General features: G+C 33.5%; 1 protein-coding gene across 1 annotated transcript; it reads left to right on the forward strand.

Annotated features, from left to right (window-relative positions):
* The first annotated feature begins 9,122 nt into the window (after window positions 1-9,122).
* On the forward strand, window positions 9,123-13,822 carry LOC143596956 (uncharacterized). Its single transcript, XM_077075599.1, has 10 exons — window positions 9,123-9,230; window positions 9,581-9,700; window positions 9,777-9,885; window positions 10,299-10,535; window positions 11,240-11,352; window positions 11,875-11,939; window positions 12,049-12,254; window positions 12,351-12,498; window positions 13,433-13,479; window positions 13,569-13,822. The coding sequence occupies exons 1-10, from the start codon at window positions 9,126-9,128 to the stop codon at window positions 13,706-13,708; spliced, it is 1,290 nt and encodes a 429-aa protein (XP_076931714.1). The 5' UTR covers window positions 9,123-9,125; the 3' UTR covers window positions 13,709-13,822.
* The last annotated feature ends 703 nt before the right edge of the window (window positions 13,823-14,525 follow it).

Here is a 14,525-nt window from a genome sequence, read left to right on the forward strand (position 1 = left end):
CTCAAACAAAAATAAAACAAATAGCACGGATGTAGCAGATAAGTCCAAGTAAATCTAATAACGCAATCGCCAAGAGTCCCCGAAAAAGGCGCCAAAAACTTGATGTGGTGAAAACAGTCAATTAAATATTAAATAATTAAACAAGTAATAAAAACTGGACCTAGGACTCAACTACACAAAACACCGGCAAGTGAACCGATCAATTGTGTTAAAGCTAAGTAAGTCCGGAATATCGAACCCACAGAACTCTATAAAGTACGTTAATTAACTAATTAGACTCGACTTATGATACGACTATTTATTATTTATGTTTTAAGGGGGATTTTAAACTAATATTAAACTAAGAAAGTAAATAAACAAGTAAATGAGAAACAAGCGATAAATCACAAGATTGAAACCAATAAGAGAAGGAATCTACCTAGGTAAGAATCCCATGCATCAACAATCATCAAGCAATGGATAAATAACATGATTATGGAAACTGATTTCTAAACATATTCATCTAACAAAACCCTAAGGACCTTTGACTGAATCAAATGAAATCCCAAAGAATAATTATTAGATTATTAAGCAATCAGTATTATTGATTTCCGCAAAGTCATCAATTAGGGTTAATTAATAGTATCTAAAGCAAGCAATCTCACGAAACACTAAACCATAGATAACTTAATAAGCTAACATGACATCATGAACATGGATCAACACAATAAGCAAGAATATTGTCACTACTATCCTAGCATGCAATTGACCAAGACACATGAACAACTCCTCACCTTATAGCTTTTGGAATTTGGCAAAGCATTCATAATCCTAATCAACAATCAACAAGCTTCTATGATCTAACGGGCCCATTTAATCACAATAATCAAAACACCAAGTAATGATTTAAACATAAACCCTAAATCTAAAGAACACAATCAAACGATAAAAGATCTATGTGAAGCAATAGTTAATAATAATTCAAGATAATAAATACTTATACGCATCATGAAAACAAAACCCAAGTCTTTTACTATTAAATCAACAAAACCATAATCAAAACAATATCCAAAGCAAGAATCATGTCGAATACATGTTCATCAAACCTAGGTAGACATGAAGTCTAGTCTAGCATAGTTATAATAAAAGACAAATAACTAAACCAAAAACAAAGAGAAACATCGTGAAAATTAATGAACAAAGACAATGAAAAAGAACGAAAGAACCCGTCTTAATCGATCCTTGAACACCCATATGAAAGCTCGATGATCTCCCTTGATTCCTAGCTCTAAAAATGCCTTCAACTTGGCTCTAACCTCTCCAAAATCGGCTGGAATAATTGTGTCTTCGGCTAGGGACATAATGATGTTTATATAAGCGAATACCGGGCTTGGGCTTGCAAAAACGTGTGAACAGTGAGCCCTAGGCGCCCCGCGGCCCTTTACTTTGCATGCGGCGGCTTGCTTTTTTTTGCTGATCAGAAGGCCTAGGCGCCCCATGAAGGCATTATGCCTTTCACCTTCGCGCACGACGGCGCCCTCCAAAGGGAAATCCGGATTTTTTTATTATTTCTTGATTATTCTTGTTAAATCTTGATAATATTCATTCTTGAACTCCAAGTAATGAAAAGAATCTTCTAGAACTTGTTTCCCTTGCTTCTCCAAAGCCACCATCTACATGAAAACAAATCGAAACTCTAAGTGGAATAATCATGTAGTCATTGACGAGTAAAATGAACATAAACTTCGCATGAAATGATAGAAAGAATTAAGTAAAAAATGAAAGACACCAAACGATTCAAAACATGATAAATATGAAATACTTGACTCAAGAACTTAAATTAATTAAATATAAACGAAACATGAACTAAACCGAACTCAAAACATTAAATAAACAAAACTTTACACGGGATTCGAGATGTATAAATAGATGTATATCAAGATTTATAGAAGCAAAACGGCTCTTGATGCCATTTTTGGGTTTTAAAAAGATTATAAAAATCATGTAATCCCATTTATATGGAAAATTCAACTGATAAATAAGTTTTAATCTTGTTAATTAGATGAATATAAAACCGATTTTTTATGCAAAAACCAAGCGCCAAATCCATAAACAAAATTGCACGCTTACCAATATAAATAACCATATGGTGTTTATGTAATATACCTTAAAGAGTCCAAGAAAGTGAAGGATATGAAGATATGAATGGTGCGTCTTTAAGATAGAAGAACCTCAAGCTTGTATACCCTTCAAGCTTCCAACAAACACCTTTGTTATGCTAGAATTTTACACTCAAAACTCCTTCTTGTTCCTCATTAGCCTTGGCCAAAAATATAGAGAAAAGAAGAGAGAGTTTACTTGCTTTCTTGTGTGTGTGAGCAGTATAATAAATAGATGAGAGAGAGATTTTTCCCTCCCAAATATTCAAACCCTTTTATTATTTCATATGTTATATTTGTTACATTTTATAAAGTGTAACATAACATAATGTAAGTAACATGCATCATGTTATTTAACCAACTTAAATAACATAATAAAATATCTTCTCTCAAAATATAAATTATCCATATAATTTATTTACTATACAAGTGCAAATATTTAGAAATGCAATTTCTAAATACTCTAAGTGTTGATATCTATTTGTTAGATCATATCTTAAAATAAATATCGTGGTGTTTGTCAAGCTTGTTATTGGGTGTGACCCGACTTGGATCTTAACGTACTAGAAATATTAAATCTAGCATGTGTCTTGGGCAGACCGAGTCCAACATATCGATCCTGACAATCAGTCCACATTCGTTACACATGAACGCATGGGTCTCATTCTCTATAGATACCATCATTCGTTACACAAAATAGCGAATTAATACTTACGTTAAACCATTCTTCATTCCTTAAACCGGTTAACGATTGAACTTCATACGTTAAGAACCTGTGTTGAATGTTCACAGTGATTTAACGAATGAGCCATTGGAAAGATTACTGTAGCCACCCGAAAAATGAATTTCGCCAGAAAAATCAGTTTCAGTGATCGAAAAAACGGTCATCATCTCTGGAAACTTCAAACCTTCGTCAGATCTTCAAATTAACATTCCATATCTTCAACGAAGCTTTAAAGATACACTACGAACTTGATGCAATCATCAATTTCCTCAAGAACACGCATTATCATCAATAATTGAATTAACCAATAGCTTCAAGCTTCATTCACGGCTATCCATGGTGGATCTGATCAAACAACCAATTCATCTACCAAAATACATTACGAAGCCTCAGATTTGCATCAGGAACATGAATCAACAATCACTTTCATCAATCATCCATTGAATCTTCCAAAAGACGATCAAACAGTGACTTAAGCCTGAAGAACACGAAGAACATCATATCGGATCAAAATCACAATGAAATTGGTACGTATTAAGACTAATTCCAGCTTTTATACAAACTGAGGAAACCATTTAATCCTCTAGCAAGATCTAAACTCGTAATATGATACATACACTAGACGATTACATAAACAATACTTTATTGATACGTTACTATTTATACATTACATACGTTAACCCTAGAGAGACTCCTGCATGGTAACATTACTTCAGTATGTTAGACATAGATGTCTTAGCTCACGTGAGTAGGATCTACCTATATATAGGCACAACCACCATTTGTTAACATCACCAACGAATGGGGTGATCCTATTAGCGAATGAGCTCCTATTCGCTACATTCCATTGCGAATGGGCATCCTTAAATAGTTAATAAGTTACATTCTCTACACTCTTAGCGAATGTGCTCCTAGTCTAATGAATGAGGCAGTTAATATAACGAATGGACCTTATTCTCTAAACATGCTTAGCGAATGAGAGATATTACATTATAGCCTATTGACTAAATTACCCATAGACTCTTTGATCAGCTGTGGAAAGCAAATCATGCACTAACAGGCCCTCTCAATGAGTTCAGACTATAGTGTAGTAGTAGAAATGTTAGAAGGAAAATCATCATCATTCAACTTAATATTTTGAGAGAGAAGTGATGATGATACAAGTACCCATGACTTACCTACCTTTGTCTTAATTGACAAAGGCGTCTTTTTATCAATGTCATAATAGATACAAGCTTTCTTCCAAAAGTCATTGAGTGTTTGTGGATAAAGATCAGAATCAATCCTAAAAAAAATTTAAAATATGCTTCATGTGATTGTTCCAATCATGGTGTCATATTCTGGGTAGTTAGGGTTGGTGATAAGGTATGGCAAACAATTATGGGAGTTCTAGAATTCAAGGTTTCTAGCGTGTTATGCCATAGTTGCAGAGTATGTGAAGATGATGATGATAGAAAGCAAGTTGTATGAGTGAACTTTGAGATAACCGGGTGTAATATAGGCAAAATATTTCTTTAGAATTAAGAAAGATGATCATGGAAGGTAGTTTGTGATTGCTAAGGGTTTAGGTGGTTTAAGCAAGTTGTTGTGTTGGAATCAAGAATTGATCAAGGAAGATTAAAATCTTCTCAACCTCCTCAAGAAATGGCTATGTATGGAATTCGAGCAAACTTGACACTTCAAGCAATCCTAGAACTTATTCAAGCTAGGTATCATACTTCGAGCAAGGTTATCTTCTGGAATTATTCTAAGTGTTAGTTCGAGCAAACTACATCAAGCAAGGTTGTTCTTCTGTCGAGCAAGGTTTGTTTCAGAACAAACCCTTGAGTTACCCAAGCTTAAGCCAAGTAATTTGGTGGATCGAGCAAGGTTTCTATAAACAGTGATCTCAAAAACACTTGTCGAAAGAATATGGAATTATACTAAGGACTTCTACGAGCAAGGTTCGACCTCGAGCAAGCTACAATGTCACTAGCACACTTAGTTTGCTAGAATAAGTTATTTACAAAAGGTTGAAGAGATCAAGAAGAACAAGTTTGATCCTAGGATATTATCAAGCAAAGTTTGATATTCATGAAGATTGAAGTTTGCTTGAAGAATATTTTCTTTAGAAAATATTCTAAGTGAAGCTTGCTCGAGGAAATTTTCTTGCACACTTATGGTTTACAAGGTCTTCTCGACAAAGACAAAGCTTACACGAAGACCTGTTTACATTTGTAATATTTTAAATACGTTTGAATATGTTATGTAACAATCATTAAGGTTTCTAGAAGGTGTCAGGTGTGCCTATTTAAGGAAAGGTTAGGTTACATTTATTAGGACACAAAGTGAATTATTTGACAGCTAATTATGTGAATGAGTTTATTGTCCTTAACACACATTTACGCATACGTATATACACAAATACGCACACATGCACTTACATAAACACAACCATACATATACACACATGCACATACATATGCATACATGCAGGTAGACATACATATATACAAATACACACACATATACATATATATATACACGCACCAAATACATACATATACATATATAGTTATGAAGGGTTCTATATTAGTTTTTTGGTCGAATAAAAAGTTTCATTAAACTCATGGGTATTTTAACCTCTTAGCTATATTTATTCAATGATTCGGATTAAATAGTTGTAATATTATTTTTTGTAATACTTGATACATGAAAGTACAAGAAACATTAGAAGTACAAGAAACATTAACGGGTTGACTCGTTTAGAAAAACCTGATGTCTTTCGTAATGTCATAACTTGTTTGTTAATGTGATCCAGCTGGACGAAGACGAGGATTTCATTGATGTGGTAAACCCGAATACTAAGAAAGAGATTGCAGCATTTGGGGATGCAAATATGAGAAACTTGAAGCGCGGAGACATATTGCAGCTTGAGAGAAAAGGCTACTTCAGATGTGATGTTCCTTTTATCAGGCCTTCAAAGCCTATTGTGCTCTATTCTATTCCCGATGGCAGGCAAGTTGCAAAGGCGTAGTTAATTGGTTTTATTTTAATCGACGACGGTTTCTAATGTTTTTTGTGTGATTTGGGATGTTGTAAGGCTGACATTAGCTATTGACTATTGGCAAGTGTTATATTTATATGAAGATTTTGGGACTTATTACAGGTGTTGATGTGGATTTATGTTTATGAACTTGTGAAACGCTTTATGCGTCGCCGTTTAAACTTTAAACGAGAAACATGAAATGATTACAAACCAAATGAACCATTTTTGCCTTTAGGTAATATTTCATTTGATGGTTAGATCTTTTCTCTGTTCGGTTCATGAATTGTATCCGCGGTTTCAAAACGTTGTTTAAAACTTTAAATTGAACATAATACATAATATCTTGTGTTGCTTGCAGTTATGTAAGGCATCTGCAAATTTGTACCATCTATGGTGCTCGTGTCGACCATTTTAACTTGCGTAATTAGACGTGTCATGGGGTTGATTATTTTTAACTCGTTTAATTAAACTAAATGATGCTAAAAAGGGGTGGGTAATTAGTGTATGTGACCATGCAGTGTTTTTTTAAAGGATTACTTACACCGTTTCTTGCGTTCGATAAGCTAACTGGTAACCACATACAAAACAAAACAAAACAAAACAAGTGAATACCCGATATAGTTTAGCAAGCCTTATTTCTAAGCCTTGCTCAAGTAAATTGGGTATTTTTTTTTCCTTTTCACTTTTTCTCATATTAACAAAAAACTACACTTCAAAAAAAAAAAAAAAAAGAAACGACTTTGTGTCGACCACCACTACCATAGCCACCACCGCAACCACCTGACCGACACCGCCACCATCGTCGTCTCCAACACCACCTTCGTCGTTGCCGCCGCCACCACCACCACCACCACCTTACCATCAGCGTTACCACAACCGTCGCTATCATTGTCACAGTAACCACCACAACAATTGTCACCGTAACCACCACAACCATTGTAATCGTCGCCGCCTGATCATCACCGCCACCACCACCGTCGTTGCCTGACCACCACCACCATCGTCGCCACCCTACCATCACCATCACTATCACTACCAATGACCATCGCTTGACCACAGCCACCCCTCTAACCACCACCGCCCTTGCCGCATGACAGCCACTACCACCATCATTTTCGTCGCCGGAGCTACCACCACCACCGTCGCCATTGCAGTTTTTTTTATTTATTTATTTTTTTTGATAAAAAATTTTACTTTGAGATAAGAGTGCTTTTGTTATTTCTATTTCATTTATACAATTTTTGAACACCAAAAAACATTAACTAATAATTCATTTCATTCACATGGGTTAACCAAACAAACAAAATGAATGATAATGATCCATTCAATTCCTTGCTCATTCCATTCATTCTCCCATTTTATACCCCTTCATTCCATTACCTCTAACCAAACATATGTTTATTATCATTTATGTTCTCTCTTTCAAATTTAACTTCTTCTCCTTACACAATGCGTCACTTTATCTATGAATATGTTGTTCTTTACTGGTCCAAACAAACACTTGTCCCGATGAGGCGATGACAATAAGGGAACATGAATGATCATAATATAATTTTTTTAAAAAGAAGCAAAGAAAACCTTAGTGCATGACATCAAATTATATTGTGATTTGTGACGGGTCCACATTAAGCCCATCGGGTTCACATAAACCTGTTGATTTTAAAAAAATCATATAAGTCCTTGTTCGTTCATCCCTCCTTTCGTTGGAGATTATTGCTTTGATTCCACGGCTTCGCATTCACACCTTCACCAAATTTGTCATCTCCGTCAGTCAATATCCACTACAGCTCCGGCCTTCGGGACTTCACCCCATCTCTGGCAACCCGACTAGCCTGACCCGAAAACCTAACATTTTAGTTGTGAGAAATTTGACTACCGAAAAAAGGCAAGCCCATTGAAAAAAATCTTGGTTATGCCATTATTTGACACTTGTTTATTTAGGACCATACTAGGAATCACATACACGACAAGTCCAATTTAGCAATTTTGACCCGTTTCCATTTGAGCCGACTAGGTGGAGCGGGTTACACTTGAACAACGATCGGGTTGGAAACAAAAATGAGAAACAATAAATGAAGAAGAAGAAAAAGCACCGATTGAGATCTTGAAAGGAGGATAACCAGTGATGACTTTTAACATAAGCAAACAACAATGGCTTTGAACAAAACCAAGTTTATTAACACAAAGTAGAGTTCACGATAACATTGGGACGACATGTACGTCTAGAATGATCACCTTCAAAATAGATTTGAGTCGCATCAAAAGCATGATATTTATAATTTTATCTACGATTTTGGATGACTTCTTCCTCAAACATATATTACACAAATATATGTGTTTGTTTCCCAATAGTAGTTTTGATATTATAAATATCAACATCTTTGTAACAAAAAATTTACATCAACATATATCTTTCTTTTGTTATATAGAACTGTAAAAGTTTGGTTCTTTTAGTGAAGATTCAAGTTTGAATTCCACTTGTGTTATTTTTGGGTGAATATTGACAAAGAAAAATTTAAGCTAGCCCTTATGCAAATGTTGTTAGTTCGAACCTAGAGCCCACATGGATTTTTGTCCCACCGTGTGCTATGCAGGGAGTTCTGCTCTTGTGATGGCACGACGACTGTCAAGTGACAGTCGACGGTATGGTTTCCCTAGAGAACGCCCAAGCCAATCTCTAAAGTCATCATAGACCCGGTTAACAAAACATAGTCTGACCAGAATGAAGCATTGAGACTTTCAAATTCAAAGAGTGCCGTAGCAATATAAAAATTCCCCGTAGTTAAAAAAAAAAGAAAAAAATTGTTAACAAAGCTTTTTTAACAAAGCTTATAGCTTTTTTAGCTTTTTTTATAAAATAAGCTTTATTTGGTGTTTGGTTTAGCTTTTTTAGCTTAGGCTTATAAGCTTATATAAGTTAATTTGTAGAAGCTTAATTGAAGATGGTTTCTTAGCTTATTTGAAGAAGCTTATTTGTTTAAGGGGGTAAATTACTTATTTGCCTTCAAATGGTGATGGATTAATAATATTGAAGAAACTTATTATTATAACAAATTAAAAATAATGGATTTAACAACTTATTAAGATGTATAATCAACTTATAGAATATAAGCTAATCCAAACGCTTAAAAAAAAACTTATCAAATAATATAAAACAAGCTATAAGCCATACACACAAAACAAAAATATAAGCCAGGCCAAACACCCCTAAATTGTTCCCGCCATTGGAAAGGAAATGGATTGGAGGCTGAGTGGAAACGCTCTGAAGACGTTCGCTCGATCAGTGACGTGTCTGGCACGCATCGGCAATGACCTCACTCTCCAAGCTTCACCTTCACAGGTTCTTTGAATTCATTATTATTATTGTTAATATTATATGCTCCTCGCCCTGCTAGGGTTTGTTTATTCATTCACCTAATTTACATTACTTTTGTTAGTTGTTCCATTTAATCCCCCCTAGTCTTTTAACTTAGTGAGTAGGCCTCTTTGCTACTTGAACTTATTGTGAGTCAATTCATATTCAACCTCACTTCAGATTGAAATTTAATAGTATGATTAAAACAAACCTCACTTACAAAAACAGTTTCTAATAATGATTAATTTAATATACACAGTGTTGAATACACTTGTTTACTGGTTTACATTATTATCATTTTATCTGAATTAGCTAACAGTTATCTTGTGTCTCAGTTAGCTTTGCACACTCTTAACTCTTCAAGGTCTGCATATCAATCCATCATACTAAAGCCTTCCTTCTTTGATACGTATACTGTTACCGGATCCCAAGTACACTGCAGCGTGCTTTTAAAGGTATAATTATACATCTATGCCTATACTTATATCTATGCGTGTGTGTGCTTCATTATATTTACTTGATTGTGTGCAGGCCATTTGTTCTGTTCTTAGGACACCATTAACAAGTATCGACCATTTAAATGTGACATTACCTGATCCTGATGCATCTAAAGTGCAGTGGACTTTGAATTGCTACAATGGTGAACATTTTTTTCCCATTTTTGTTTTGTGGTAATGTGTTATAACTAAAAGAAAATTTTGAATTTGGTGAAAACCTATCACTTAAGGTGATCATATGTTGATGAGATTTTGAACTTGCACATAGTGCTATGGTAGAACATCAGTTGCATTATTATTATTGAACTAATCTAATTTCTGTAATCATCTGTACACACTGAGTATTTTAAAAAAAGTTTAAAAAAACAACCTGGACAGAAAGTATTCCGAGTCAACCCAACACGTTTTGACTACTGAAATTTCATTATGCATTTTGGTAGTCTGTAGATAGGCATGTAAATGAACTGAACGTTCAATGAACCGCCTGGCAGGAAGTTTGATTATTTAATTAAATAATGAACGAATGTGAACACACATGTCTTTGTGATTTGTTCAGGTATGCAAAAATCATATTGGATTACATGCAATGTTGAAGAAGATGTGCAACAGCTATCTCTTGACAGAAGAAGACTTCCAAGCTGCTTTGTAGTGAGACCGCGTGATCTCAACCGATTGCTTTCTAATTTTCAGTCAACTCTTCAAGAATTAACTGTCATTGCAACGGAGCCCACATCTGATGATGAAGTTGGAGGAAAAGCTGTGGAACTTAGAAGCTATATTGACCCTGCTAAAGGTAACTTAACCTACAAAGTTATTTCTTACTAGCTATTTCATAGAGGTCACAAAATGGCCTTAAAACAATATTTTTTTATTACTTTTGTAAGTCATTGGTGTGCCGAATATGACTGTAGCACTATATTTTTTTAGCAATCTAGTTATTTGGAAAGACGATTATAAGGTTTTTTTTGCATCAAAATTAGGACAGTTCAAAAAGCTCCTGTAAACAAGCCGAGTCCAATTTTATATAATAACTATAATAGTAATAATAATAATTTTAATAGTAAAAATAACAACATATAAATATACTGTAAAAAACCTGAAAATAATACATATAATTTTCTATTCTATCTCTTGATCTATAAAAAAATATTAATAAGAACCAAAATAGTACATATGTGTATTTTAAAAGTTTATTTATTTTTGTTTTTTTATATATCAATGTATAAAAAAGTTTAAAACACAAAACAAAGAAAACTAACGACCCGGCTCGAGTTTGACTTTTCAGCTTGATAAAATAAACGAGTCTAGCCGAGCTGGCTCGTTTACAGCCCTAATCAAAATACACTATGGACGAGCTTCTAGCCGCTTGACCAGCTTTTTTTAGGCTATTTTTCTCGTTTACTTCGTTGACCACGTAAAAGTAAAGCATAGCCACAGTCGACCAATTTCTTTAGTAGATGACTAATAACTGCTTTTTTTTCTTATTTGTGTTTGTAGAAAATGATTCGTCATTACACACTCAGTTGTGGATAGATCCTTCTGAAGAGTTTGTGCAGTATAAACATACCGGAGACCCTGTTGATGTAACCTTTGGTGTCAAGGAATTGAAGGTACTGTAAGATATAATAATAAGTTTCTTGATCCATTTTTGTTTCTCAAGACTAATAGTTGCATGAGTTAAGTTGCATATAAATGTGGCAATTTTAACTCTTTTACATATTGATGGGTCAATTTGAGTTATATTTGTCTTTAGAGATTAAGCTAAAAAAGTAGCTAAACAGGAAATGACTTGAAGTTTTGTTAAAGCGTAGTTTAATGAGTTAAGAACCCTTCAATAGTTAATTAAAAAGACAAACTTTTTGAACTGTAATGATATTGCAATCAAACTAAACACAACAATTCCCAATTGCATATATATATTTTTTAATTTTGGATTTAACTATAATTACTTGTAATCGTTTTTGATATTTAATATAAAAATATATTCTCTTTATTTCTGTTTGTTACTTAAAAAAATGATTTAAAAACTGTTATATTTTAACATTGTGATTAATGGTGTATTGATATTTGTTATCTATTTGCATATCATACACTGACTATTTGAGATTCACTTATATGAAATCATTTGACAGGCATTTCTCTCATTTTGTGAGGGATGTGAAGTCGACATACACTTGTACTTTGAGAAAGCTGGCGAGTAAGAAAGCTTGTTATTTACTTATCCATGTAGCTCTTGTTATAATAAATGTTGAAATTAAATAGAATTTGATTTAATGTGATGGTTCCTTTGTATGCGTGCTACTCAGGCCTATTTTGATGGCACCAAAGTTTGTAGATGATGCTTCTGTTTCAAACTTTGACGCGACTATGGTACTTGCTACCATGCTGGTCTCTCAGCTTCATGCCACAACAACTTCACCTGAACCTGTACCCGAACCTGCACCCGCACCATCTAAAAATATTGGTTCAGAGCATCCTTCTGATCACACCAGAATTTGGTCAGAACTTTCTGGTATACTTTCTTCTTTTCTCTTTTATAAACTAATCACCCATCGATATATGACTTGTGTTAACAACATATTTAACATGATAATAAAATGCAAAACAGCGAGTGTGACTAAAAGTGCAAATGCGCCTAGTGCTCGTGTGCACGTGGAAAGAGATCTGAATACAAATGATAATGGAAATATTCAGAGGATTAGCACAATGCATACATCTAAAGATGGACCAGATGGAAGAAACGCTACCACCAACGTGTATCCTAAATTGCTATGCTTGACTTTGGTTTGGTTCGATTTCGTTTTGAGTTTGGTTTGGTTTCGGTTTTGGTTATTTTGGTTTTACCATTTGTGCTGAATAATACATTGGCCCCAATGAATTTGGCCTTAATTTTTTCTTTTTTGTAATTAATATATTTGGTTTTTGTGAAAACGTAAAACGAAACCGTCGGTTTTTGGTTGGGTTTGGTTATTTTTTTTTTCAGCTACGGAACAGTTTTTTCGGCTTTAATTACATGCAGAGCCAAAACTTAACTGAAAATTTGGTTTTTATGAAAACATAAAACAAAACCGTCTGTTGTTTTGGGTTCCGCTATTTTGGTTCCGTTTTAATTACATGCAAGACCGAAGCTTAACCGAAAATTTGGTTTTTATGAAAACATAAAACGCAACTGTCAAATCTTGTCTGGGTTTGTTTTTTTTTTTTTTTGGTTTTTTCAGTTACGAATTGTCTTTTTCGGTTTTATGCCGCCCTGACTTGATGTCCTCCAAAGTTTATTTTTCTTTGGAAAAGCAAGGCGTATTTTTATTCTAAATTATTTTTATTAGTGAATGTGGATTCTTATTATTACTCTAGTGATGTTGTTTTTGTACCCATAATGCATGCATAACTGCATAAGTAATTAAAGAAAATGGACAGTGTTTGTGGTTCAGTAAAAACCCTAGGCCCATTTTGACCGACATTAAGTTATATTTATATTTTCTAATGATTATTACTAATAATTTATTAGCATAGTCAAGTTTTAAATTGTGTAATTATCTTATTAATTAAAGAGGGATTTATCTTATATTTATATTTTCTAATGATTATTACTAATAATTTATTAGCATAGTCAAGTTTTAAATTGTGTAATTATCTTATTAATAAAAGAGGGATTTATCTTTTGAATCATTTTACTTGACTCGATATTAGCCACCAGGCGATGCAAACAGAACACGAGCATGAAGATGAAGCTCGCGGTTAGTCACAGTCATGGATTGAATTTTATAACTCTTTATCATTTTACAGCACCTAATATTAATTAGATTTTATCTTATTATATTTGCAGATAGGAGGGTTGATGTCAATGATCATGCTGCTGCTGTTTCACAACACCATCTCAGTAACTGGGTTGAAGATGATGATAATGATGAGACGGATGATGATTCAGAACCATATGTTCAGGCAACACCACCATATTGCGAGTAGCAGAGTTTTTGTAATGTCATTCGTAACCAAACATATAAAAACATGCAATTACTATGATGTTACGGTGTCTGTTTAGCTTATCCTTTATGAAAGACCAGTTAATAACATATGACCTAGTCATATGATATAATCATTTTTTTCCCAAAGTAAATTCTATTACTTTTCGGAATTTGAACTCAGCACTTTTGAGTGTTTAAAAATTTTGTGTATCTGTCATTGGATTAGACCACCAACGCTTATATTTAAACCAACTGGTATTTGTTTTGTCAACTATAATTTTAATATTAGAGTCTAAAAGGTGAGAAACTAAATTAGAGGCTTGTTAATCCAATAAAAACAGATAAATTGTGTAAGTTAATGGCAAACAACTAAATAACAATAGTTCTCGAGTACAATTGCTCGTATTATTGGATTGATTATTTGAAAATTCAATTTTAACCAAAAGTGTTTCTATAGTTCATTCTTTTAGCTTAGGTAATTAATTAAACAGATAAAATCAAATAGTAGGAAAACTAGAAAATCATTACGCACTTCAATATACAAATAAGTGGTAAATTATGATAAACAAACTTGTAATTGGTAAAAAATATATAATTGAACAAAAAATTCTCTCTTTTTCATCATCAATCAAATCACTTTTTGCAACTCATGTTTCTATTTTATTATCAATCCTGTCATAGTTCACGTTTTTTTTCTTTTTCTTATCATTGAATAAAATATGACTTGTATTTCTCGAAAAAAGTGATTCAATTGATATGATTTAATATGATATTATGTGATCAATGATATTGATATTCAAATATTTCTTCTTAGAGCA

Source organism: Bidens hawaiensis, unplaced genomic scaffold, assembly GCF_021521415.1.
Source record: "Bidens hawaiensis isolate Kalapana, Puna unplaced genomic scaffold, B.hawaiensis_p1.1 tig00047416_1, whole genome shotgun sequence".
Classification (NCBI taxonomy): Eukaryota; Viridiplantae; Streptophyta; class Magnoliopsida; order Asterales; family Asteraceae; genus Bidens; species Bidens hawaiensis.